The sequence below is a fragment of the Heterodontus francisci genome, chromosome 10 (genome assembly GCF_036365525.1).
Source record: "Heterodontus francisci isolate sHetFra1 chromosome 10, sHetFra1.hap1, whole genome shotgun sequence".
Taxonomy (NCBI): domain Eukaryota; kingdom Metazoa; phylum Chordata; class Chondrichthyes; order Heterodontiformes; family Heterodontidae; genus Heterodontus; species Heterodontus francisci.
In genome coordinates this window covers 21,853,093-21,880,905 of record NC_090380.1, presented here as the reverse complement: position 1 = coordinate 21,880,905, position 27,813 = coordinate 21,853,093, and the positions used below count along the sequence as shown (strand labels likewise).

Genomic DNA, 27,813 nt, shown 5'->3' with positions numbered 1-27,813 from the left:
GGGAGGTGTATATTTCTGGACACCTGGTAAAGGTTGAATTTAATGATGATGGCCCTCATGCTTACTGCCCATGCACATAAAGTATATGAGTGAAATAGTGGAGGACTGCCATCACTACTGAACCTGAGAGTATGAGTTACTGCTTTCAGAAGTGAAATAAAGGGGAAAAACAGGGAGAGGGAAAGGAATTGGAAGGAAAGGGTTCATTCATTGTTATTTTTAGCTTTTGCCTGTCAAGTAAGTTTCTTCTCAAAGGCTGGAAATATCAGCTTCCATTTCATTTCCAGTGAAATGAAAAGGAAATATGGGGACATGTAGCTGATAAGATAAGTACCACACAAATACTGTGGCTACAAGAGCAGGACAAAGGCTAGGAATCCTGCGGCGAGTAACTCACCTCCTGACTCCCCAAAGCCTGTCCACCATCTACAAGGCACAAGTCAGGAGTGTGATGAAATACTCTCCACTTGCCTGGATGGGTGCAGCTCCAACAACACAGGAAGCTCAACACCATCCAGGACAAAGCAGCCCCCTTGATTGGCACTCCATCCACTACAAACGTTCGCTCCCTCCATCACTGGTGCACAGTGGCAGCAGTGTGTACCATCTACAAGATGCACTGCAGCAGCTCGTTAAGGCTTCTTTGACAGCACCTACCAAATCCAGAACCTCCAGCACCTGGACAAGGGCACCAGGAACTCGATCACCTCCAATTTCCTGTCCAAGTCACACACCATCCTGACTTGGAATAATAGTACCATTCCTTCATTGCTGCTGGCTCAAAATCCTGGAGCTCTCTCTCTTACAGTACTGTGGTGTACCTACACCACAAAGTCTGCAGCAGTTCAAGGCAGCTCACCACCACCACCTTCTCAAGGGTAATTAGGAATAGGTGATAAACTCCAGTCTTGCCAGTAACACTCACATCCCACGAATGAGGGGCAAAAGCAGATTTACTTTGTTAGATGGCTGCAATGGTCTCCATATGTGTAGCAGCTGTGAGATAATTGACAGGTAAATGGTGCCAGCCATTTAAGAAGTTGCAGTTGGTTAACTCCTCTGAGAACACTGATGAGGAATGTGGTCAAGTGATGACTAAAGTATTGGGCCTCTGTAATTGCCTCCAACTGAATGATTTGAGTGACAGCTCAGTCAAGGTAAACCCATTATCAAATGATTTCTGTTAAACCTGGAATAATGGTAGTTAACTGTATGAGGTAATGTGAAAGCCAGCAGGTGAAATGTAGCTAGAGTGAAAGAAATGTTTACAAGTTGGGTGATTAGAATAGATACTTCGGGATCCGATTCACGTCCGACTACACCAAGCTTGGAACTGTAGCAAGGATGAATTCTCTGGTAGCCCTGTAAGTAAGTGTGCAGTTAAGAGTAGTATGAGTAATCACTGCCATTACTTTTTCACTGTATTCTTAATACTATGTAAACATCAACAATTGCCTTTGAACCCTATTATTTTGAGGAGTAACTTACAAGATCATTTCCCAACAGAACGAGTAAACCAAAATGAGGAGAAAAGCGTCAAAATATTTTTCAATGAACAGTGAAACCTCCTGAAAGATCACTCGAGGTTTTATTCAGTCTGCATAAAGAGGGGTGTCATAACTTTTGAGTTTCAACCTAGATATTCTGTCAGTCATAGAGAATCACAATCATTTACAGTACAGAAGGGGGCAATTTAGCCCATCGTGTCCATGCCAGCTCTCTGTAGAGTAATCTAATCAGTCCCATTCCCCCACTCTATCCCTGCAAGTTTAATTCCCTCAAGTGCCCATCAAATTTCCTTTTGGAATTATTCATTGTCTCTGCTTCCACCACCTTCGAAGGCAGAGTGTTCCAGGTCATTACCACACACTGCATAAAAAAGTTCTTCCTCTGCATCTCTTGCGTTCCCCAGTCCTTGTACCATCAGCTAATGCAGACAGCTTTTCTTTGTCAAATCTCCCCTCAATTTTCTTTGCTCCAAGGAGAACAAACCCAGTTTCTTCAACCTCACCTTGCAGCTAAAATCTCCCATCCCTAGAACCATTCTGGTAAATCTCCTCTGCACCCTCTCAACGGCCCTCACATCCTTCCTAAAGTGTTGTGACCAGAACTAGGTGCAATACTCCAGTTGAGGCCTAACCAGAGCTTTATAAAGGTTCAGCCTAACTTCCCTGCTTTTATATTCAATAACCCTATTTATGAAGCCCAAGGTCCCACAGGCTTTGCTAACTACCTTCTCAATATGTCCTGCAACCTTCAAAGATCTATGCACATGCACCCCCAGGTCCCTCCGTCCAAGTACACTCTTTACTAACACACGAATCTGGAGCAGGAGTAGGCCCCTCGAGCCTGCTCCGCTATTCAACAAGATCATGGCTGATCTGAATGTATCCTCAACTCCAGGGTGGTGGTGATAGGAGATTTTAATTTTCCCAACATTGACTGGGATTCACTTAGTGTTAGAGGTCTAGATGGAGCAGAATTTGTAAGGAGCATCCAGGAGAGTTTTCCAGAGCAGTATGTAAATAGTCCAACTCGGGAAGGGGCCATACTGGACCTGGTGTTGGGGAATGAGCCGGGCCAGGTGGTTGATGTTTCAGTAGGGGACTACTTTGGGAATAGTGATCACAATTCCGTAAGTTTTAGAATACTCATGGACAAAGACGAGAGTGGTCCTAAAGGAAGAGTGCTAAATTGGGGGAAGGCCAACTATACCAAAATTCGGCAGGAGCTGGGGAATGTAGATTGGGAGCAGCTGTTTGAAGGTAAATCCACATTTGATATGTGGGAGGCTTTTAAAGAGAGGTTGATTAGCGTGCAGGAGAGACATGTTCCTGTGAAAATGAGGGGTAGAAATGGCAAGATTAGGGAACCATGGATGACAGGTGAAATTGTGAGACTAGCAAAGAGGAAAAAGGAAGCATACATAAGGTCTAGGCGGCTGAAGAAAGACGAAGCTTTGAAAGAATATCGGGATTGTAGGCGCAATCTGAAACGAGGAATTAAGAGGGCTAAAAGGGGTCATGAAATATCTTTAGCAAATAGGGTTAAGGAAAATCCCAAAGCCTTTTATTCATATATAAGGAGCAAGAGGGTAACTAGAGAAAGGATTGGCCCACTCAAAGACAAAGGAGGAAAGTTATGCGTGGAATCAGAGAAAATGGGTGAGATTCTAAATGAGTACTTTGCATCGGTATTCACCAAGGAGAGGGACATGACGGATGTTGAGGTTAGGGACAGATGTTTGATTACTCTAGGTCAAGTCGGCATAAGGAGGGAGGAAGTGTTGGATATTCTAAAAGGCATTAAGGTGGACAAGTCCCCAGGTCCGGATGGGATCTATCCCAGGTTACTGTGGGAAGCGAGAGAGGAAATAATTGGGGCCTTAACAGATATCTTTGCAACATCCTTAAACACGGGTGAGGTCCCGGAGGACTGGAGAATTGCTAATGTTGTCCCCTTGTTTAAGAAGGGTAGCAGGGATAATCCAGGTAATTATAGACCGGTGAGCCTGACGTCAGTGGTAGGGAAGCTGCTGGAGAAGATACTGAGGGATAGGATCTATTCCCATCTGGAAGAAAATGGGCTTATCAGTGATAGGCAACATGGTTTTGTGCAGGGAAGGTCATGTCTTACCAACTTAATAGAATTCTTTGAGGAAGTGACAAAGTTGATTGATGAGGGAAGGGCTGTAGATGTCGTATACATGGACTTCAGTAAGGCGTTTGATAAGGTTCCCCATGGTAGGCTGATGGAGAAAGTGAAGGCGCATGGGGTCCAAGGTGTACTAGCTAGATGGATAAAGAACTGGCTGGGCAACAGGAGACAGAGAGTAGCAGTGGAAGGGAGTTTCTCAAAATGGAGACGTGTGATCAGTGGTGTTCCACAGGGATCCGTGCTGGGACCACTGTTGTTTGTGATATACATAAATGATTTGGAGGAAAGTATAGGTGGTCTGATTAGTAAGTTTGCAGACGACACTAAGATTGGTGGAGTAGCAGATAGTGAAGGGGACTGTCAGAGAATACAGCAGAATATAGATAGACTGGAGAGTTGGGCAGAGAAATGGCAGATGGAGTTCAATCAGGGCAAATGCGAGGTGATGCATTTTGGAAGATCCAATTCAAGAGTGAGCTATACAGTAAATGGAAAAGTCCTGGGGAAAATTGATGTACAGAGAGATTTGGGTGTTCAGGTCCATTGTTCCCTGAAGGTGGCAACGCAGGTCAATAGAGTGGTCAAGAAGGCATACGGCATGCTTTCCTTCATCGGACGGGGTATTGAGTACAAGAGTTGGCAGGTCATGTTACAGTTGTATAGGACTTTGGTTCGGCCACATTTGGAATACTGTGTGCAGTTCTGGTCGCCACATTACCAAAAGGATGTGGATGCTTTGGAGAGGGTGCAGAGGAGGTTCACCAGGATGTTGCCTGGTATGGAGGGCGCTAGCTATGAAGAGAGGTTGAGTAGATTAAGATTATTTTCATTAGAAAGACGGAGGTTGAGGGGGGACCTGATTGAGGTGTACAAAATCATGAGAGGTATAGACAGGGTGGATAGCAAGAAGCTTTTTCCCCAGAGTGGGGGATTCAATTACAAGGGGACACGAGTTCAAAGTGAAAGGGGAAAAGTTTAGGGGGGATATGCGTGGAAAGTTCTTTACGCAGAGGGTGGTGGGTGCCTGGAACGCGTTGCCAGCGGAGGTGGTAAACGCGGGCACAATAGCGTCTTTTAAGATGTATCTAGACAGATACATGAATGGGCAGGAAGCAAAGAGATACAGACCCTTAGAAAATAGGCGACAGGTTTAGATAGAGGATTTGGATCGGCGTAGGCTTGGAGGGCCGAAGGGCCTGTTCCTGTGCTGTAATTTTCTTTGTTCTTTGTTCCACATTCTCGCCTACCCCCAATAATCTTTCACATTCTTGCTCATCAAGAATCTATCTCCCACTGCCTTAAAAATATTCAAAGACTCTGCTTCCAGTCTGATTCAGCTTAAATCACAATTCCCATCAACACAAGCAACTCCCATTATATGGAGTGGTTCACTGCCCAATATCTGGTTTAGAAGTAGCACTGCTAGGGATTCTAACAGGACCCTTAATCTCCATACTAGCAACTGGAACATCACACATGTATTCTCCTCTTTTTACAGAAGATGGATTGAAACATTGCTTCACTGTTGGCACTTCACTGGGGCACAATGAAAATACCTCAGTCAATTTTCCTCACCCTTTGTGGAGAGATACGACCTGTCTCCTTGACCTTCTGAGACCCCAAACCCAGACCTGAGGTTGGGGGGGGGGGGGGGTGCAAGACTCAGCCTTAGCCCCTTCTACTCCATACTACTTAGGCTCAAGAGCTAAAGAAGAAAATGATTTTCTGTATCTAGCTGCATCAGACCCAAAGTAATCACATCCAGAGTACCTCCAACTGGCAGTTTTCATTATGAAAATTATGCAGTCCTCTGCTAAAACTAGTTCAGGAACTCTTATTTATGGAGTACCTTTAATGTAGGTAAACAGCTCAAGACATTTTACAGAGAAGGGAGAAAATGGGAATAGTGAATATAAGTGACAAGTAAGCAACACTCAGGATAGCTGTAGTTTTTTGAACAGATTTAACATATTATAACAAGAATTGAGTTTTAATATACATAAAATGGTTGCATTGAATGCTTACAGTTATCACATACCTCTGGATGACATATCTCTAGACTTTTGAGCTTTGTATGTTCCATCCACATTGAATTCTCTGGTAAGATCCGACTACTGAAGCTTACTGTCCTAAAAATATCAGTCAGTGGTTAGTTTGTGATGAGCAGCAATTAAGTATTTTCTAGTTCTCTCTCCTTTCAATCACCAACCTCCACAACAGTCTGCTATGTTTCCAAAGTCAGTGCCACTTTAAACTCAGCATATTGATTGTGCCAATCTTTATGCTTATCTTTGAATATCCTGTTCAAATCCAAAAGCCAACAAAAAAATTACTGCAGATTTTATCCTAGAACTGGTGTCAGCCTTGGCTCAGGACTTGAGCACATAATCAAGACTTGCTGTAGGCTTTAGGAATAATAATAGAAAATGACTTGTGGTAGGAGAACTTGACATGAACAGAAGGTAGCATAGGTTAACGAGTATAGAGGGTACATGCTGTAACTTAGATGATAACTGTATCACAAGACTTCATGAATGTATAAATTTAAATTAGTTATGCAAAGTTGCCATGTATACAGAAGTATAATGGAGAACACACTGAACAGAGAAACCTTCAAAGATTGAAGGGATGAGGCCTACTGTTTGAACTACAGAAACAGTTTCTACCATTTTTCAAACAAAGAGAACAGCATATGGTGCTATGCTTACATCATATCTGATGATCAGAAGTAAAGATGCGTAAAGATTTATGTGTAATCTTGTGGCCTGGTGGGTGCAACTTGGACTTAAGACATTGGTGATCAACCATAGGGTGTCTAAGGCTCCATCCTGTGAGCTGGCCTGGTGTAAATTACTGTGGAAGTGCCGGACTTGCATGTTTACAATGTTATATCAATACAATATTTCCTAATGAAGTATTATATTCGACTCGTCTATGGACTTTCAAAAGGCGTTTGATAGAGTACCGTATATTAGGCTTGCTAGCAAAAATGAAGCCCATGGGATAAAAGAGGTGGTAGTAGCATGGATATAAAAATTGGCTAAGGGATAGAAAACAGCTGTTTTTCAGACTGGAAGGAGGTATACAGTGGCATTCCCACGGTTTGCTATGAGGATCACTGCTATTTTTATAATAAATGAATGACTTGGACTTGGGATATAGGTGGCACAAAACTTGGAAGTGCAGTAAACAATGAGATAGATAGTAATAGATTTCAAGAGGGCAGGTTGGTAAACAGCGGACATAAGGTAGATGAAATTCAACACCAAGTGTGAGGTGATATATTTTGGTCGGAAGAATAAAGCGTGATAACACAAGCTAAATGGTACAATTTTAAAGGGGGTGCAAGAACAGAGGCACCTGAGGGTGTTGTGCACAAATATTTGATGGTGACAGAACAGGTAAACAAAGCATATGGGCTCTATAAATAAAGTACAAAAGCCAGGAAGTTATTCTAAACCTATATAACGCACTAGTTCAACCTCAGCTGGAGTATTGTGTCCAATTCTGGGCACCACACCTTAGGAACGATGTGGAGAGGATTCAGAAGAGATTTACTAGAAATGGCTCCACGGATGAGGGATTACAGTTATGTAGTTAGACTGGAGAAACTGGGCTTGTTTACAGCAAAGGCGAAGAGGAGATTTGATAGAGGTGTTTAGATAGAGTAAATAAAGACAAACTGTTTCCAGTTGCTGAAGGGACAATAAACAAAGGGCATAGATCTAAGATAAATGGAAAGAACCAGCGACATGAGAAAAAAAACTTTTTACGCAACAAGCTGTTAGGATTTGGAATGCACTGTCTAATAGGGTGGTGGATATAGATTCAATAGTAGCCTTCAAAAGGGAATTGGATAAATACTTGAAGGAGAAAAGAATTGCAGGGATATGGGGAAAGAGTGGAGCAGTGGGACTAACTGGATTGCTCTTCAAAACAGCCAGTGCAGACTCAGTGGGCTGAATGGCTTCCTTCTGTGCTATACTATCCTATGTATTTCTGTAAACAGTAAGATTAGTCAGAGTAGCTAAAATCTGATAAATGTGGTAAGTAAAGCCAGGAGTTTAAAAGTGACTTGTTAAGTATTCCATATCTATTTTGGGAAGGATCAGCCTTCATCGGCAGAAGATTAATTACAAGTAAATATTGCTGGTATTAGCTAGCGACTAAATTGGATAAGGTGTCAGAACAATCCAGTAAGTAGTAAGTACCTGGATTAACATTGGATGGGAGTGCGGGGGTGGGGGTGCAGGGGAGAAAAAATAAATAAATCGGTCCTTAAAGTTGAGGAATTACTAGCACCAGCAAACCCAGCTAAGGCCATGATACAGTGCTTGGTAGGCTTACTCAGTTACAAAGCCCACTATGGTTCGAGGTCTATTCTTTGTGCTTCAGAGGGCAGGCCAGGGAAAAACCAGACTAAGAAAAATAGCCAACTTACAACTCAGTATACAGAGCAGTGGCAAAGGCTTAAACAGCTGCAAGAAGTGAAATGTAGGAAGCTTAGGGACTGTTCAGAAGCTGTACCGAAAATGTTTCTGTAGAAAGGGACCTTCTTCAAACCAAGAATGAAATATTGAAGAATCAGGTTAACAGTGCCAGAGGTAGGGAATAAAGAATTGTAATCTAGTCATGACTCATCGATATCTGAAGGATTATGAACGATGAAAGAATTAAATGATAAAACAGAGGGCACAAAACTGAAGTTGTGGAGAGGCTCCAATGTGAACAGTGAGAGAAGGAATGTGAGGTGCTAAAACATAGTCTAGAAGAATTGGGAATAGAAGAGGCAGAGCTCAGAGGTGTGTTTAGCCTAACCCAGAGGATATTACAGGCTGAGACTAACACAGAGAAAGTCAGAATGGTTCTGAAAATTGAATTGAGTAAGGAGCTAGAATCTTGAGTTTTCCCCAGCCTCCCATGCATGGTGTCACCTCCCAAATGTGTGCCCATCTTTCCCACAACTTCATGTTTGAACCTCTCAAACTGGGTTTCTGCCCCTTGCACAGTGCCGAACTAGCCCTAATCAAAGTCACAAATGACAACACCTCTCATCCTTCTTGACCTGTCTGCAGCCTCTGGCACAATTGATCACACCAACTTCCTCCAAAGTCTTTCCATTGTCCAGCTGAATGGGACTGCCCTCGCCTCATTCCACTCTTACCTATCCAGGTAAGCCACAGCATCCCCTGCACGAGTTCTTTTCCTACCCCATTACCTCTGAAATCCCCTGAAGGATTTAACCCTCCAATTCCCCATCTACATGCTGCCCCTTGGCAACAATATCCAAAAACACCCCACAGGTGCGCTTGTGATACCCAGCTCTATTTCACCACTTCTCTCCATCCCTCCACTGCTTCTGTGCTGTCAAACTGCTTGTCCAAGATCCAGATCAAGATGAGTCAAAATTGCTCCAACTACACGTGGGGGTGACTGAAGCCATTGCCTTCAGTCACTGCCACAAACTCAGTTCCCTAGCAACCAATTCCACCCACCTCTTGACTACTGTCTCAGGCTGAACCAGACTGACTGCAACCTCAGTATCCTATTGACCCTGAGCTGACCCTTTGACCCCATATCACCTCCATCACCAGGCCTACCTAATTCCAATTTTGTCCTTTTCCGCTCCTGTCTAAGCCATCTGTTGCCAAAACCATCATCCATAATTTGCTACCTCCAGACTCTAATATTCCAACGCTCTCCTGGCTGGCATCCCATCTTCCACCCTCCATAAACTTATTCTGAAAGGAAACCACTGCACATAAATTACAAACGTTAAACAGGAAGAATCATTTTCCATACGGATTTTGATATCTAGCTGTACCAAGCTTAAGCTAATCACCTTCAGTTGGAAGTTTTATCATAATGCAAATCAGTTCCATTCTTCCATTACACCAACTTATATTTATAAAGTGCCTTTAAAGTAGAAAACACGTTACACCATTTTACAAATAAAGGAGCCAAGAAGAAATCGATAGAAAGGATGGATGCCAAACCATAGGAAGGAGAGCTTAGGAGGGCTCACAGAAACCTTCTGTGAAAACATGGATTCTGAGGTGATTCTTGAAGGTGGAAAAAGTTGAGAGTCAAAGGGTTTTACAGAGGAAGGTCCAAAGAGTGGCACCAAAGGAGCTGAAGGCTTTGCCACCAATGGGGTGATAATGTGGAAATGCACACAAGTTCAGAGTTGGAAGATTGAAGGGTGTGGGAGGGAATACAAGACTGTTGTGGGTTGTGAAACTAGGCTGACAGGAGGCTATAGAGCAGCCTTGCAGTTTACCTGGAAATAAATTCTATAAATTCCACTTACCGCAAATCCAGAGTCGCAAGGAACATTTCATGTATAATTTTTCTCTCTTCTTCATTTGGTGCTGCTCTCAATAATGAGGTCTCCTTTAGCTTAGCTCGTTTTGCTTTGTTTACTAGAATATGAACATAAAAAATGTGATTTTGGTAAATTCACTGCCAACATCAAAAGGTGAGAATGTAAAAATAACCTTCATCCCTTAAAGAAACCGAAGATAAGTTTTCTCCTGATAAAGGAAGGTGAGGGAGAAAACTTCTACACCATGATGGGGGTTAGTAACTTAATGTGGTAATAGAAAGAGTTCATCCCAGGCAATGAACATCAGAAAATACCTCGGATTAATGATAAGTAATGCCACAAGAGATGTATAAGTTTACTTTTGCCAAGTTCAGAACTGGGCAAGCGGTGAAATGGATCCACAAAATGCATTAAACCATAAATAAAGGATGAAAGAAACAAATTTTAAAAGGAGTTAACTTCAAACTATATTTCTCAAGATAAATAGTTTGTCCAAATAGAATACAAAGAACACTGGACTACACAGCTCTTATTTTCCAAGCTTGGACAAACTTCATTTTTAAATTAAAATCCGATAGACATGACAGTTTTGTACTTCAACATTACAAATATCAACAGGTAGACAGACGAAACCAAACTCTGTCTTTCAGTTCACGCTTGGATGGTGCACATAGGCCCAAGCATGTCCTTCCACTGCCTGCCTTGGAATTATGTACCAGGAAAGATGGTTGTAAACAAGCTCTTACTCTAAGAGTTTACCTGGCATTGGGACAAATACATGGAGATTTCAAAACACGACAGAAACTAAAACTATTCTAACTATCTTTGGCCTTTCTAGCAATTGTAGCAATGACAGGAATCTTCTTTGCCTCCTTGTCTCGGGAGACAATGGGTAAGCGCCTGCAGGTGGTCAGTGGTTTGTGGAGCAGCACCTGGAGTGGCTATAAAGGCCAATACCAGAGTGACAGACTCTTACACAGGTGCTGCAGATGAAATTGGCTGTCGGGGCTGTTACACAGTTGGCTCTCCCCTTGCGCCTCTGTCTTTTTTCCTGCCAACTGCGAAGTCTCTTCAACTCGCCACACTTTAGCCCCACCTTTATGGCTGTCCGCCAGCTCTGGCGATCGCTGGCAACTGACTCCCACGACTTGTGGTCAATGTCACAGGACTTCATGTCGCGTTTGCAGACGTCTTTAAAGCGGAGACATGGACGGCCGGTGGGTCTGATACCAGTGATGAGCTCACTGTACAATGTGTCCTTGGGGATCCTGCCATCTTCCATGCGGCTCACATGGCCAAGCCATCTCAGGCGCCGCTGACTCAGTAGAGTGAATAAGCTGGGGATGTTGGCCGCCTCGAGGACTTCTGTGTTGGAGATACGGTCCTGCCACCTGATGCCAAGGATTCTCCGGAGGCAGCGAAGATGTAATGAATTGAGATGTCACTCTTGGCTGACATACGTTGTCCAGGCCTTGCTGCTGTAGAGCAAGGTACTGAGGACACAGGCTTGATACACGCGGACTTTTGTGTTCCGTGTCAGTGCGCCATTTTCCCACACTCTCTTGGTCAGTCTGGACATAGCAGTGGAAGCCTTTCCCATGTGCTTGTTGATTTCTGCATCGAGAGACAGGTTACTGGTGATAGTTGAGCCTAGGTAGGTGAACTCTTGAACCACTTCCAGAGCGTGGTCGCCGATATTGATGGATGGAGTAATACAAGGTGATAAACCATGTACAAATTACTGGGCTTGTTTTGGCACAACTCCATCAGTACAGCTTACTTCATCAGGTTTAACTTCCAAGAAAAGTCAGAAAATGCAGTTTTCTGTCTTTGACCCCTGCTCAATTACAGCAACTGGTTGCCTTCTCCAAACCTAGCAATTCAAAATCTAAACTGATACTTCAATGCAGTCACTTCAATTTTTTGAAGGAGATGATAAACCAAGTGATTGTAAAAGCTTTCACAGCATTAGTCAAAGGAAAGCAGAGAGTTCTCTCAGTGCTCAATTGTTATCCCAAACCAAGCAATTTAAAAAAATTAGCAGATCATTTATTTAATTGCTGTCTTTTGGACCTTGCTGTGGACAAACTGGCTCCAGCATTGTCCTACAAAACAAACAGTGAGTACACTTCAAAATAACACATTGGCTGTGAAGAACTTAGGCAGCTTAAAGACATAAACATGCTGTATATTTCTTTATTTTTATTTTATTTATTTATTTAGAGATACAGCACTGAAACAGGCCCTTCGGCCCACCGAGTCTGTGCCGACCAACAACCACCCATCTATACTAACTCCACAGTAATCCCATATGCCCTACCTACACTAGGAGCAATTTATAACAGCCAATTTACCTATCACCTGCAAGTCTTTGGCGGTGGGAGGAAACCAGAGCACGCGGAGGAAACCCACGCAGACACAGGGAGAACTTGCAAACTCCACACAGACAGTACCCAGAATTGAACCCGGGTCCCTGGAGCTGTGAGGCTGCAGTGCTAACCACTGAGCTGCCCTGATTATAATTGCAAGCTCTTTCTTTCATTGGGATAGTTCAGACAGCGAAGGCTCAATATGACTTACAATCTCCTTGTTTAAAGAGATGCTCCTCCTCTGGACCTTCGGGTTTCAACGGATTAATCAAAGCTGCACTGTGAGAGAAAAAAACAATTAATTTTCCAGCTATTAACAGTACTTTAAATTCCTACATATCATGGAATGTATAATATAGGAAAAGGCCATTGAGCCAAACCAGTCTATCCTGGCCTTTATGCTCATTCCAGCCTCCTCCCATCTTTCATCTAACTATCAGCATAACCCCTTATTCCTTTCTCCCTCGTATAACCTCTCCTTTAATGCATCAATACTATTTGCTTCAGCCACTCTGATAGCGAGTTCCAAATTCTCACCAATCTCTGGGTCAGCAAGTTTCTTCAGATCTCCGTATGATTTCTTGGCAACTGTCTTACATTAGCAGGGTTCAGTTTTGCTCTTCACCGCAAATGGAAACACCCTCTCTGTCTGCTCAATCAAACCTTTTCATAATTTTAAAGGCTTTTATTAGGTCACCCCTCTTTAAGAGAAGAAATCCAGCTTGTTCATCCTTTCCTGATAGGTATAACTTAACAGTTCTGGTATCATCCTTATAAATCTTCTTTGCACCCTCTCCAGTGCCACTATATCCTTTTCACAATATGGCGACCAGAACAGTCCACACCAAGGTTTGACATAAGTTTAGCATATCATCTCTACTTTTCAACTCTTATCTCCCTAGAATTAACCCCTAGTGCTTGGTTTTGCTTTTTTGTGGAAAGAGAAACAGAGTTAACGTTTCGGGTCAGTGACCCTTCTTCGGAACTCCAATATTGGTTACCTTTGATTTCCAGGATCTCGCGCTACCATCACGAAAGTAGCGTCTAAGACAGGATTGTAGATATTATCATGATACTTGAAAGACAAAATAACAGTTAAATTAAATTACCTATACAATCTCATTCTACTGAACCAATTTAATTCATGGCAAGATTTCTTTTGTTTTATGACAAACAGGAAATACGAGGCCAAATCAATATTCCCGCTGGCAATCATTCTGAAGCTTGTACAAATCAGTAAATGAGAACCTTTTTACAGCATTGTTCTGCCATTGTCATCCTGTTGGATGGTTGCCTTTTGTCTTCAGTGAAACATCAATCAACTTTTGATGTCTCAGAACACTTGTCTTAATGCATAATCATGAGAACCAACAACTATTGCCCCCTGCATCTCGAATCAGAGTGTGGGGCGGGGTGGGGGGGGGGGGGGGGTGTTAATCTGTTAACTGTGTGTCAATAGTTTATTTATATGCAGGTGAAGGGTGTTTACTGGGGTCTTACTTGAGCACTTCTTAGCAGACACTCAGAGACTGGTGGAGGGTTTGTGTAAGGAGCTACTTGTTTGTAATCCTTTTACACTGCAGAATAAATGTAAAACTGAATAAACAGAGGCTCCAGCATTATCCTTCCAGAACAAGCTTTCTGGAATTTAACAGGGGGTGTGATGACATTCCAGTTTCTTATCATTTATGTTGTCAGTTGGTAAACAGCACAATTTTTTGAGTCAACTAGGGGGAAAATCATCCTCTCTAGTAAAGGCCTGCTACCCGACCTGAACCCAACACGTCGTCGGGTCCCGTTGGGTTCGGGTCGGGTTGCACTTCCGGGTCTGGCTTTCGGGCTCGGGTCGGGCCGGGTCAGACACGCTCTATCACAGATAAGTGTCTCCACTGTTAATTTAATTTTTGGACTGGAAAGGAGGTTTTGTTACAGTCATCAGCAACAAAGTGAAAAATGGAAGGTAAGTTAACTGATGGTCGTTCGGGTGCGGGGGAAAAAAATGAAGGACTCAGGCCAGGTCGGGCTCGGGTTGGGTTTTTTTTGCAGACCTGAGAAGGTCTTTACTCTCTGGCACTTGTGGTGAAGCATGACTTGGGTGGGACACATATAGGAAAATCCAATTGGGAGGACCACATGTCTGTAACGTAGTCCACCCTAAAATGGACAGCAGATTGGATAGGCTGCATTACACGTGTGTAATCCTTTTTACAAAACTTTCCAATATATGCTCATGCAAAGCCTCATATCCAAGTACCACAGAGGTAAATCTGCCCCAAATCTGGTCAAGACAAATCAATAGTCATCATACCATTCAATAATAAGGCCAGAGACCATATACAGATTCAATTTTGTGGAACCTATCATCCAACACTGTCAAATCCTCATCCAAGGGGGCAAGAAATGAATAATCACTGCCGTATGTCCAATGTTATCATTTGCATGCAAACAAATGATAACAGCACTTTCAGGGTTAAGAAGACTACCTCAACATCCCATTTATTCACTGTTACTATGTAAGGGTATCAGATGATCTTGTCACAAATACCTAACTCCTCAGCTTGATAATCAAATAAATTAGCACGTGAATGGTCAAGAAACTTCAGCTCAGTTTGTCACTGCTATCAATACCAGTTTTCTACAGACTGATAAATTACATCAGTCTTGTTTTCACAGGCCATGGAGAACCATCTTGGATCCAGTTTGGTCAAAGCCATGTTGACCATAGCATTTTAAAAGAATGACCTACTCTATACTAAAGTCCATTTTGAACAACAGAAATGGAACCAGGCTGTCATGTCTTCTAAATCAGGAACAAAGCAGCATAAGAATTGGTTGCAATCAAGCCAGTATTCCATGTTTCCATTAGGAGCACCAGAGCTATTACACTGCTTTCCTCATCAATACAATAAATCATGCAATATTAGCAACAAACTCCAATTTCTGTTGATGTCATCACCTTCTGGATATTTTTACTGCCTGTCATCCCAAGGCTTGTTTATAAAACTTGCAATACAGAACTTCCACAACTCATGGATAACACCACCCTTCTGGATCCTTCTTAGCCTTCCCTTCCCTCTGACCTCATCTCTTCTGCAAAACTCACTCCTTGCCATGTATTCATGATACCCTCCAGCCTTCCTCTCTCTGTCTCTGAATAATCTGTCCTCAGCAAAGGCCACAACTTCATTCCCTTACGCCCCCACCTCAATGAATTTCGAGCTCGGCATGATGCTGAGCTCTTCAGTCACCTCTGCCTGTGTACCACTTCTTTGGCCAGGATTTTGATTTCTTTTTTTGATTTTTGATTTAGAGATACAGCACTGAAACAGGCCCTTCGGCCCACCGAGTCTGTGTCGACCATCAACCACCCATTTATACTAATCCTACACTACTCCCATATTTCTACCACATCCCCACCTGTCCCTATATTTCCCTACCACCTACCTATACTAGGGGCAATTTATAATGGCCAATTTACCTATCAACCTGCAAGTCTTTGGCATGTGGGAGGAAACCGGAGCACCCGGAGGAAACCCAAGCAGACACAGGGAGAACTTTCAAACTCCACACAGGCAGTACCCAGAATTGAATCCGGGTCGCTGGAACTGTGAGGCTGCGGTGCTAACCACTGCGCCGCCCTCCCTCCGCTCAGTGGACCCTTGTACTCATCTCCAATACGGTCCCACTTACCCTCCCTCGATATTTTCATTGAGAGCTGCCTGTGGGTATCAGCCGTCTCAATTTCTCTGTTCCCCTCACTTGCTCTAATCTATCTCCCTCCGCACTTACTACATTTCGTTCTCAGGTCCAACTCAAACATTGTCATCAAATCTACTGACAAGAGTGGTACCATTGTTGTCAGGCGTACCAACCTCTACCTAGCCAACTCTGACACTTCCTCCTACCGCCACCTGGACCATAACCCCAGCCACTGTATCCAGGACTATCACTGATCTCATCTCCTCTGGAGATCTTCCCTCCATGGTTTCCAAATTCATAGTTCCCCAACACCGTACAGCCTGCTTCTACCTCCTTCCCAAAATCCATAAACAAGGCTGCCGTGGTAGACTCATTGTTTTAGCCTGTTCCTGCCCCACTGAACTGATTTCTTCCTATCTCAACTCTATTTTTAAACCCCTTGTCTAGTCTCTTCCCACCTGCATCCATGACTCTTCAGTGCCTTCCGTCACTCAGGCCCTCACCATCTCCAGTTCATCATGGATGTCCAATCCCTCTATACCTCCATCCCCCACCAGGATGATCTGTGGGCTCTCCATTTCTTCCTTGAACAGAGGCCCACCCACCACCACCATCTTCCTCCATCTGGCTGATCGTGTTCTCTCATTGCACAACTTCTCCTTTAACTCTACTCACTTCCTCCAGATGAAAGGTGTTGCCCTAGTTATGCCTGCCTTTTGTGGGATATGTGGAACATTTCTCAGGCTCCTTCCCTCACTACTTCTTCCTGTAAATTGATGACTTTATCAGTGCCATTTCCTGCTCTCGCCTTGAACTGGAAAATTTTATTGACTTTGTTTCCAATTTCCACCCTTCTCTCACCTTCATATGGTCCAACTTTGACTTTTCCTTTCTTTTCCTCAATTTCTCTGTCTCCATGTCTAATATTTACTCTAAGTCCACGGACTCCCACTGCTACCTGGACTACAAGTCCTCACCTCCCACTTCCTACAAGGACTCAATTCCATTCTCCCAGTTTCTCAGACTTCCTTTTTCCTCTACAGAGGATTCTCCCGCACTGTGGTTGACAGGGCCCTTAAACGTGTCTGATCTATTTCATGTACTTCCGCTCTCACCCCCTTCTCTCCCTCCCAGAACCATTATAGGGTTCCCCTAATACCTTCCATCTTGTAGCCTCCGTATTCAATGATCATCTTCCATCAGTTCTGCCACCTCCAACATGATGCCACCAAACACATCTTTCCATCACCGTCAGCATTCCATAGGGACAAATCCCGCCACAACACCCTGGTCCACTCCTCAGTCACACCCAACACCTCCCCACTTTCCTGCAGCACCTTTCCATGCAAGTGCAGGAGAATCAACATCTGCCCTTTTCCCTCCTCCCTTCTCGCCGTCCACTGCCCTAAACACTCCTTCCAAGTGAAACAGCCATTTACTTATACTTCTTTCAAATTAGTATACTGTATTTACTGCTCAGTGGCGCAGTGGTTAGCACCGCAGCCTCACAGCTCCAGGGACCCGGGTTCAATTCTGGGTACTGCCTGTGTGGAGTTTGCAAGTTCTCCCTGTGTCTGCGTGGGTTTTCTCCGGGTGCTCCGGTTTCCTCCCACAAGCCAAAAGACTTGCAGGTTGATAGGTAAATTGGCCATTATAAATTGTCACTAGTATAGGTAGGTGGTAGGGAAATATAGGGACAGGTGGGGATGTTTGGTAGGAATATGGGATTAGTGTAGGATCAGTATAAATGGGTGGTTGATGTTCGGCACAGACTCGGTGGGCCGAAGGGCCTGTTTCAGTGCTGTATCTCGAATCTAATCTAATGTGGTCTCCTCTACATTGGGTGACCAGTTTGTGGAACACCTCTGTTCAGTCCACAAGGGTGACTCAGAGTTTCCTGTTGCTTGTCATTTCAATTCTCCACCTTTCTCCCACACTGACCTTTCTGTCCTGGCCTGCTACTGTGTTCCAATGAAGCTCAAGGAACAGCACCTCATCTTTTGACTGCGCACTTTACAGTCTTCTGGACTCAACATTGAGTTCAATAATTTTTGATCATAACCCTGCCCCGTTTTTTTCTTTTTTTGTGCTTTTTTTGCTGTTTTCTCCCCCACCCTTCGTTTCTTTCTTAATCCCTGTGTTCGGATAGCTGCTATCCTGTCATTGAGATCTCATGCAGACACACCTTTTGTGTCTTCACTTGTCCCATTACTACCCGCTTTGGCTTTGTACCATGAAACCTTTTGTCAATTTAATCTCGCCTGCTCTCCATTCCATCACAGACCTTCCCTTTTGTTCTTCGTCCGCCTTCCTTGCCTTTCACTTGCTCAAAGGCTGTTAACACTTCTAATTTTTGCCAGTTCTGATGAAAGGACACATAGACCTAAAACATTAACTCGTTTTTTCTCTTCACAGATGTTGCCTGACCTGCTGAGTATTTCCAAAATTTTCTGTTTTGCTATACAGAAACAGCCATTAGTTGCTAAACTAGCGTTGGTTAAACCAATTCATTAGACTGGGAAATCTGAGAGTTGCTGGGATAATCAAGAGCAATTTCAAATCTTTGTGCTTCCAACAACCATCAGGATTAATTTCTTGAGGCATATGCATATTAGAATCATGGAATGGTTACAGCATACAAGGAGGCCATTCAGCCAGTCGTGTCCATGACAGCTCTCTGCAAGAGCAACTCAACTAATTGCACTCCCCCACCCTTTCCCTGTAGCCCTGCAATTTTTTTCCTCTACAGGTGCTTATCAAATTACCATTTGAAAGGCACAATTGAATCTGTCTCCACCACACTCTCAGGCAATACATTCCAGCTCCTAACCACTGGCCGTGTAAAAAAGTTTTTCTTTATGTTGCTGTCATATACCATTGCCGTTTTGCCATTTACCTTACATTTGTGTCCTCTGGTTCTCTACTCTCCTGCCAGGAACAGATTCTATCTACTCTCTCTCGACCTCTCGCCATTTTGATCACCTTTATCAAATCTCCTTTCAAGCCCAGCTTCTCCAGTCTATTCATGTAACTGAAGTCCCTCATCCCTGGAACCATTCTCGTAAACCTTAACTGCACCCTCTCTAAAGTCTTCATATTCTTCCTGAAGTGTGATGCCCAGATTTGGACACAATACTCCAGTTGAGGCCAAACCAGTGTTTCATAAAGGTTCATCACATAACTTCCTTGCTTTTGTACTCAATACTGCTATTTATAAAGCCCAAGATCCCTCATGCCTTTTTAATCACTTTCTCAACCTGTCCTGCCACCTTCAATGATTTGTGCACATAAATCCCCGGTCTCTCGGTTCCTGCACCCTCTTTAGAATTTCACCCTTTATTATATATTGCCTCTACTCGTTCTTCCTACCAAAATGAAGCACTTTACATTTCTCTGCATTAAAATTTCATCTGCCACATGTCTGCCCATTCCACCAGCCTATTTACATTCTCTTGAAGTCTATCACTATTCTCCTCACAGATCACAATACCTCCAAGTTTTGTGTCATGTGCAAATTTTGAAATTATGCCCTGTACACCCAAGTCTAGACCATTAATACGGATCAAGAAAAGCTGAGGTTCCAATACCAGTCTCTGGGGAACCCCACTGTAAACTTTCCTCCAGTCTGGAAAAAAAAACCTTCACTAATACTCTTGGTTTCCTGTCACTTCGCCAACTTCATATCCATGCTGCCACTTTTCCTTTTATTCCATGAGCTTCAACTTTATTGGCAAGCCTATTATGTGGCATCTTATCAAATGCCTTTTGGAAGTCCACGTACACATCAACCACATTTCCCTCATCAACCCTCTTCTGTAAACTCATCAAAAAAAATCATGTTAGTTGAACACAATTTGCCTTTAACAAATCTGTGCTGGCTTTCCTTAATTAATCTACATTTGTCCAAATGATTGTTAATGTTGTCCTGGATTTTCATTTCTAAAGGCCTTCCAAGGTTAAACTAACTGGCCTGTAGTTGCTGGGTTTATCCTTACACCTTTTTGAACAAGAGTCTAACAATTGCAATTCTCCAGTCCTCTGAAACCACACCAGTATCTGAGAAGGATTGGAAGATTATGGCCAGTGCCTCTGCAATTTCCTCCCTTACGTCCCTCAGTATCCTTGGATGCAGCCCAACCGGTCCTGGTGACTAATCAACTAAGTACAACCAGCCTATCTAATACCTCTTCTTTATCAATTTTTAGCTCATCCAGCATCTCAACTACTCTCTTAGCTCTCGTTGTCTGCATCCTCTGGTCAGACCACTTCAAAGACTCAATTCACAAACATGAACAGAATTAGGTAGAAAATCTGCATGCCCGTGAGACAAGACCTCCCAATTTAGAGAGTTTCCACCCCCTATATTGATGGGCCTTGCAGGGGCTCACCCTACAAGGGGTGGGGGGGCAAAGGAAGAGAAACAGAAAACCTCACCGTATGGCTGGGGCCTGACATATCGGGGTCCCAGAGTTTGTGGCTGTCCCAAAGTTACAACAGGAGTTTTTTTTCTAATTCATTCATGGACTGAGAGTGTTGTTGGCTAGGCTAGCGTTTATTGTCCGTCCCCAAATGCCCTTGAGAAGGTGGTGGTGAGCCACTTTCCTGGACCGCTGCAGTCTGTTTGATGTAGGGACACCCACAGTGCTGTTAGTGAAGGAGTTACAAGATTTTGACCCAGTGACAATGAAGGAACGGTAATTTATTTCCAAATCAGGACATAGGTTTAAGGTGCGAGGGGCAAAGTTTAGAGGGGATGTGCGAGGCAAGTTTTTTTTTCCCACACAGAGGGTGGTGAGTGCCTGGAACTTGCTGCCAGGGGAGGTGGTGGAAGCAGATACGATAGCGACGTTTAAGAGACATCTTGACAAATATATGAATAGGAAGGGAATAGAGGGATATGGGCCCCGGAAATGCAGAAGGTGTTAGTTTCGGCAGGCATCAAGATGGGCGCAGGCATGGAGTGCCGAATGGCCTGTTCCTGTGCTGTACTGTTCTTTGTTCTTTGTGTGTGACTTGGAGGGGAACTTACAGGTGGCGGTGCTTCTTTGTCAGAAGTCACTTATTTTCAGCTCCGAATGTTACCAGAACAATTTCATTAAGCATCTAGTAGCTAAAAGTAGATTAAATCAATTCCTCAATAGAAATATGTAAGAAAGAAAAACTCCTTGCCCTCTAATGGGGCAACTGGCAATTTTTTTTTGAAGAGCGAACTAACCTGAGATACATGCATCTGGACTTCCATGGAACTTTTCCCTACCCAGGTGACATTACCAGTGAATCTCAGGTCACAGTCCGGCCGTATAATCTTTTTAACCAGATCTAGAGAGAAAAGAAAGAGCAATTTGAAATCTTTGTGCTTCCTACAGCCATCAGAATATGACAGTACCAGCAAATTCAACAAACAAACAGTAAATAAAGTACAAAAGCAAAATACTTCGGATACTGGAAATCCAAAATAAAAACCGAAAATGCTGAAAATACTCAGCAAGTCAGGCAACAGAGAGAAACAGAGGCATGAATTTTATTAACACGCCACCGCAGAGCACACTTTGAACTCGGTAGCCTTCCGACACGGAAGTGCAGCCGAGGAGCACCCGCGATATTACATGCAGGGGCTTGTTTAAATGGAGGGGGCGGAGCGGCCACCCCCGATGGTGTGTAGGGGGCGGCCTCCACGTCCCAGACAACGGCATCTGGCACCACCACGCAGGCGCGGTGCAATTTTTAAAGGGCTTTCAGTCCTTAGAATTAATTTGAATTTTTACAGGTACGTAAATTGAAATTTTTTTATTAACAATTAATAAAGACATGGAGGCCTTTCCCCAACCCCCTAATGGTCATTTAACTGGCAATTATTGATAAAAAAATACTTTATTCCCTTCCGAATCGTCCCCCGCAACCTTCTAACATTTGGCCTCTAACCCGTACCCACCATTCACACAACCAATTCAATTTATTTTCCCCGCTCCCCCACCTCTCCCGACCTGAAAATTTTATTCCGCCCCCCACCCCCTGCCCACCAGGTTCCATACGGAGTTCCGAAGGTTGGCGAAGCACGAATGGTGGCCATAAAATCGGCGTGGGATGACCGCAGCCTGCAGGTAAGTACATTTAGATATTATTATTGTTAATTTAAATATGCAGGTGAAGGGCGCGCCGCCAGGTGGTGGGGAGGCCGCACCAAGGTCTCCCCGTCGTCAGTAACATGCGGCAGGCCCTTCTCGACGTCACGGGTCAAGACGGGCCCCTCCCTGCAAAATTTTACCAGCCCCCGCGCCGCGACCCATGGCACGAGGGCCGGTAAAATTCAGCCCAGAAGGTTAACGGACCGGATTTTCAAATGCAGGTGGGGTTGGGACCAGGTGCGGATGCAATTTGAAAACCATCTCCAGAACCTGACACTTCCGAGACAGTCCACAATTTTTACTGTGAGGGCGGTGGGGGAGGAACGGGGAAGCTGCTTGCCTCTAATTAAGGGCCTATTAAGCTCCCAGCACCATACTGTCCAGTAAAGACTGGACAGTAGACATATACAGCTCCTTTTCAGATGCTGAGATAGATCTAAAGCCAACTGCTAGCATGTTCTCGGCTAGCACTGATACACTGGAGCAAGATGTAGACTATTGTGGATTTCCAGAAGGCATTTGACAAGGTGCCACTTAGTTATTGCGCAAAGTAGGAACTCATGGTTTAGGAGGTAACATATTAGCAAGGATAGAAGATTGGCTAGCTGGCAGAAAGTTTGCATCAATGGATCCTTTTCTGATTAGCAGGATGTGACAAGTGGATCCCGCAGGGGTGTGTGCTGGGGCCTCTTTTTACAATTTATATCAATGACTTACATGAGGGGAGTGACTGCATGGTAGTTAAATTTGCAGATGACACAAAGAAAGATAGGAAAGTATGTTGTGAAGAGGACATAAGGAGTTGCAGACCGTAATAGATAGCTTGTGTGAGTGGGCAAAAATCTGGCAGATGGAATATAATGTAGGAAAATGTGAAGTTGTTCATTTTGGCAGGAAGAATAAAAAAAGCAGAGTATTACTTAAACGGAGAACGACTGCATAATTCCGAGGTGCAGAGGGATCTAGATGTTCTAGTGCATGAGTCACAATGGGTTAGTATGCAGGTACGAGAGGAATTGAAAATAAAAGTAAGGATGTTATGCTTCAGTTACACAGGGCATTGGTGAGACCACATCTCGAATACTTTGTGCAGTTTTGGCCTTCTAAGTCAAGGAAGGATGTAAATACATTGGAGGCGGTTCAGAGGAGGTTTACTAGATTGATACCTGGAATGAGCGGGCTGTCTTATGAGGAAAGGTTGGACAGACTGGGCTTGTTTTCACCGGAGTTTAGAAGAGTGAGGGGAGACTTGATTGAAGTTTATAAGATTCTGAATGGTCTTGACAAGGTGGATGTGGAAAGGATGTTTCCTCTTGTGGGTGAGTCCAGAAATAGGGGTCACCCTTTTAGGAAAGAGATGAGGAGAAATTTTTTCTCTCAGGGTTGTGCAACTTTGGAACTCTCTGCCTCAGAAGGTGGTGGAGGCGAGGTCATTGAATATTTTTAAGGCGGAGGTAGATCGTTTCTTGTTAGGCAAGGGAATCAAAGGTTATTGGGGGGTAGATGGGACTGTGGAATTCAAGACACAAACAGATCAGCCGTGATCTTATTGAATGGCGGATCGGGGCTAAATGGCCTACTTCTGCTCCTTATTCATATGTTTGTACGTAAATGTAGTTGTGACGATCTCATGAAACTTGCATTCTTGTTGGGGGGGGGAGGGGGGGGCGGTGAGGGGAAAGAGTTGTGTACCCAAATTCCTCATGTGTCATTAGGCCTGTCGAAGATCATCCTTTGTGCTTTTCAGATCTCATTTCTCCCCTTGAGCAGCAAACTAAAGGAACAGAGAGATGAAGAGGCAGAGGGGTTTCGGGGGGGAATTCCAGAGTTTTATTTTCAGTCTTTCATGGGATGTGGGTATTGCTGGTAAGGCCAGCATTTGTTGCCCTTCCCTAATTGCCTTCGACAACTGAGTGGCTTGCTAGGCCATTTCAGAGTCAACCACATTGCTGTGGGTCTGGAGTCACATGTAGGTCAGACCAGGTAATGACGGAAGATTTCCTTCCCTAAAGGACATTAGTGAACCAGATCGATTTTTACAACAATTGATGACAGTTTCATGGCACCATTACTGTGATTAACTTTCAATTCTAGAATTTATTAATTAAATGTTTATTAATTAATTGAATTTAAATTCCAACAGCTGTTTTGGTGGGATTCGAACTAGTGGGATCCCCATGGCATTTTCCGGAATCTCTGGATTATTAGTCCAGTGACATTACCACTATACCACCATCTCCCCATTTGTTGCCTAGACAGCCGAAGGCACGGCCACCAACGGAGGAGTGAAGGAAATCGGGGATACACAAGAGGACAGAATTGGAGAAGTGCAGACATCTAAACGTTGTAGAGCTGCATGAGGTTAGAAAGAGAGGGAGGGCCATAGGGAGAGGATCGGAGCACAAGGATGAGAATTTTCATATCGAGGTGTAGACAGACTTGGAGCCAATGGGACTTGGTGTGCCAGGAACATTTAGAATTAGGGCATTTCTTGCAACCCAGTGGACAGGCTAGTGTCATACAACACGATCTACAAAGCTTAGAGAGTGTGCATTTCACTACCTGTTGGAAATGGTCTCAATTCAGCACCAAAATACTCAGAAGTCAGATCCCCATCCTGACCCTTGAGTTGGTCTATCACTGACAGTACATCAAAAGTTACAGAAAACATGGTGCAATTAAAACATTTTTGGATACCATAAGACTTTTACAAACAGCATTCATACTTTGACAATTTTGAGAAAAATGTAAACGTACCTATTTCATCAACAAGGGCAGTAACAATAGAAAAAGGGCTTCTAGGACTATCAGTTTTGGCATGAGTATAACAAATTAAAACTGCAAAACAAAAAGGAAATGTTAATTTTACCACACTGAATTTTCAACAATTAATGCTCTGGAACATTAATTCTGTTGAAATGGGAATTATTTCTAGTTGTGTGCTACTAGCCCATAACAGACACCTTTCCATTATTTGCCACTCACCTCCTGCACCTTTAACTTTCACCTTCGCTTCAAACGCCTGTTCCACCTCTGGATCTCTCTTTCTGTACTCTACCCCAGCATTACGTCTCCATCTCCTATCCCCTTTCTCCAAAACATTTATTTTAATTCATTCATGGGATGTGGGCGCGCTGAAAAGGCAAGCATTTATTGCCCATTCCTAATTACCCTTGAGGAGGTTGTGGTGAACCGCCTTCTTGAACTGCTACAGTCCATATGGTGAAGGTACACCCACAGCGTGGTTAGGATGGGAGCTCCAGAATTTTGACACAGCGATAATGAAGGAACAGTGATATCGTTCCAAGTCAGGATGGTGTGACTTGGAGGAGAACCTTTCAAACTACTAAAAACTGCAAGCTGGAAAGAATGTTTAACACTTAATTGAATGCTCCATCCTGAGATATGCTAGGATAAAAAGAAAACTATTGTAGGAACTTCAGGTATCAAAGATACTTCCAATAAGCTCTTTCTTTGCAAATACATCATCTCCCACTAATTGCTTTCAACTCTTTGTAATGCCCAAGCTCATGTAAAAGTTGTAATATAGCTGTCACACCAGGGCATGCTCTTTTGATACTTCCCTCACATTCCTTGACTGGATAAAAGAAAACCTCATCACCAGCTAATCTCCAACTAATAACTCTTTATTTTAACACTTTTCGTCTCTCTATCTCTTGCTGGTCCTCCTCTGACCCTTGACGTTCTGGTCCTGCTAAGCTGTAAAAAGGTCATGCTGTTTCCTACTCTTAATTCATTCTCTACCAGGACCTTGAAACTTACCTCCTCCAGTCTTGCCACCTTCCCACTACAATCCCAAACGTTATCATGCTTTCCTGATTTGCTTCATCATCTACTCATTTCAAACTAGGCCTTGGCCTCTCATACATTCCACACACTCCAGATAGAACTGTGGTGTTTCTACATCCAGAATCAACATCCCCTAATATTGCTCTACACACATCTCCCATGTAGCGTTCAATATATTTCCAAATTTGACGATTTTAAAAATGACCATCACTGAGCAGAATCACAAGCTGATAATTGGGATTTAGAGTCTGAAGACACGTTTTGGGATGTCATGTATCTTCGACTCCTGTACTCTCATTATCATTTAGGTCATCATCTTCACTATGCTTTCATACATTGCGCACGATCTTTGCCATTCTTGCTATGCCTCTTGCTTAAGCAGACAAAATGTAAATAGCTTTTTAAACTGTTGTATGTCAGAGTTTTACCTCCAAATGAGTCAAGGTCTTCAAGAATCCTGCCAAATCTGCGTAAGGAAGAAGACATTGAGATTCAATATAAAAATATTGCATGTAAAAAGTTTGGCACCAAAGTTAAAAGGTAATTGAAACTATAAATCATAATTGATCAGTTGCTGTACCTTACATGCTTATGTACATTCAGGTACTTTTCTCTCAAGTCAGGCTGACTTCCCAGTGGTAGATAAGCCTCCAGATAACTATCCTTCATGCATCGATATGGCAAGTTGGCCTGGTCGCTGACCAGTGGAGACTTTAATGAAGCTCTTTCCTTTACAGATTGGAGATGTTCACTGGAAAAGAGTTAAGAGAAAACTAAAAATGTAATCAATGCGAATATCCAGTAAAGGTTGAATGGAAAGACATGGTGATAATGGTGTGGGAGAGGACAGAATAAGCAGAGGGAGAACTGGAGCAATAGTGAAAGGAGGGGGTGAGGTGAAGGGGATGGGGAGAACATTTTCCCTAACAACCCACAGCTATCAAATCCCCATCTTTCTTCCACTCTTAATTGGGCCTTTCACTAGATGCAACTGCTCATGCTGGTTGGTGTTTGTGGTGGAGAAAGGATGATGGGAGTGAGTGAAGGAGGAGACAGAGATTGAGGGAATAGCAAAGAGAGGTGATAGGGAGGGAAGGACATAGGCCTGGAGAGATGATGCAAAGGTGCAGGGATAAGGAAGACAATGGGGTATGGAGCCAGCTGGGTGGATGGGATGCTAGGTGAGAGTGAGAGGAGGAGACATGGGAGGCAAGGGCAGAAGAAGCAAGCTGAAATGGGGAGAAAATGCTGCAGGGCTTTTGAAGCAGATATTGGGCAATGGGGCAGGGTAGTGACTGAGCTGCATTGCTTTTCAATGCTGCTCTGTGGATCTCCAAGCCACCAACCCCAGCCTGTGTCCTGAACAGATCCCTCCCCAAACTGCAACTAGAAACCAGCCTACAGTTCTAACCAGCTCGCCACTTACCATCAATGAAAAGAGGTGTCAGAGAGAGGGAAAAACAGAAGACAGCACAAAGAATGGGTCAGAAAGAAAGAGCCTCTCACCACCCCTCACCAACACCCCCCACAAGTCTACGTCTCCCCCACCACACCTAATCTCCCTCCCCCACCCGCCTTTTCCCATCTTCTTCCTCTCTGCACCTGCACCTCTCCCCCCCACAATACTGCATCAACCACTTCACCTCCAGCCCCACCCTGCCCCAGTGTCTCCTTCTTCCCCCACTACCATCTTCCTCTTCCTCCCTCCCACCCCACACCCACTGGTGTCACCCTCTTCACCCCCACACCTCCATCTGCCCCAGCTTTCAACCACCACCACCACCCCCTCCCCCCGCATCTTTCTCTCCCAAACCCCTCTTTGGTGTCT

General features: G+C 43.8%; 1 protein-coding gene across 5 annotated transcripts in view; it reads right to left on the bottom strand.

The window, feature by feature from the left end:
* The window catches only part of acot9.1 (acyl-CoA thioesterase 9, tandem duplicate 1), a 93,696-nt gene that overhangs the window by 15,442 nt on the left and 50,441 nt on the right, over nucleotides 1-27,813 (bottom strand). For 3 of the 5 annotated variants that reach the window (XM_068040223.1, XM_068040224.1, XM_068040222.1), the window contains 9 exons: nucleotides 26,566-26,736; nucleotides 26,414-26,451; nucleotides 24,933-25,013; nucleotides 21,266-21,369; nucleotides 13,353-13,426; nucleotides 12,563-12,630; nucleotides 9,968-10,079; nucleotides 5,696-5,786; nucleotides 1,270-1,362 (listed from right to left, as the gene is read on the bottom strand). In XM_068040223.1, the coding sequence (XP_067896324.1) occupies nucleotides 1,270-1,362; nucleotides 5,696-5,786; nucleotides 9,968-10,079; nucleotides 12,563-12,630; nucleotides 13,353-13,426; nucleotides 21,266-21,369; nucleotides 24,933-25,013; nucleotides 26,414-26,451; nucleotides 26,566-26,736 (832 nt within the window). The remainder of the gene's footprint in view (nucleotides 1-1,269; nucleotides 1,363-5,695; nucleotides 5,787-9,967; nucleotides 10,080-12,562; nucleotides 12,631-13,352; nucleotides 13,427-21,265; nucleotides 21,370-24,932; nucleotides 25,014-26,413; nucleotides 26,452-26,565; nucleotides 26,737-27,813) is intronic. The other 2 variants (XM_068040225.1, XM_068040226.1) reach the window with 2 other exon arrangements.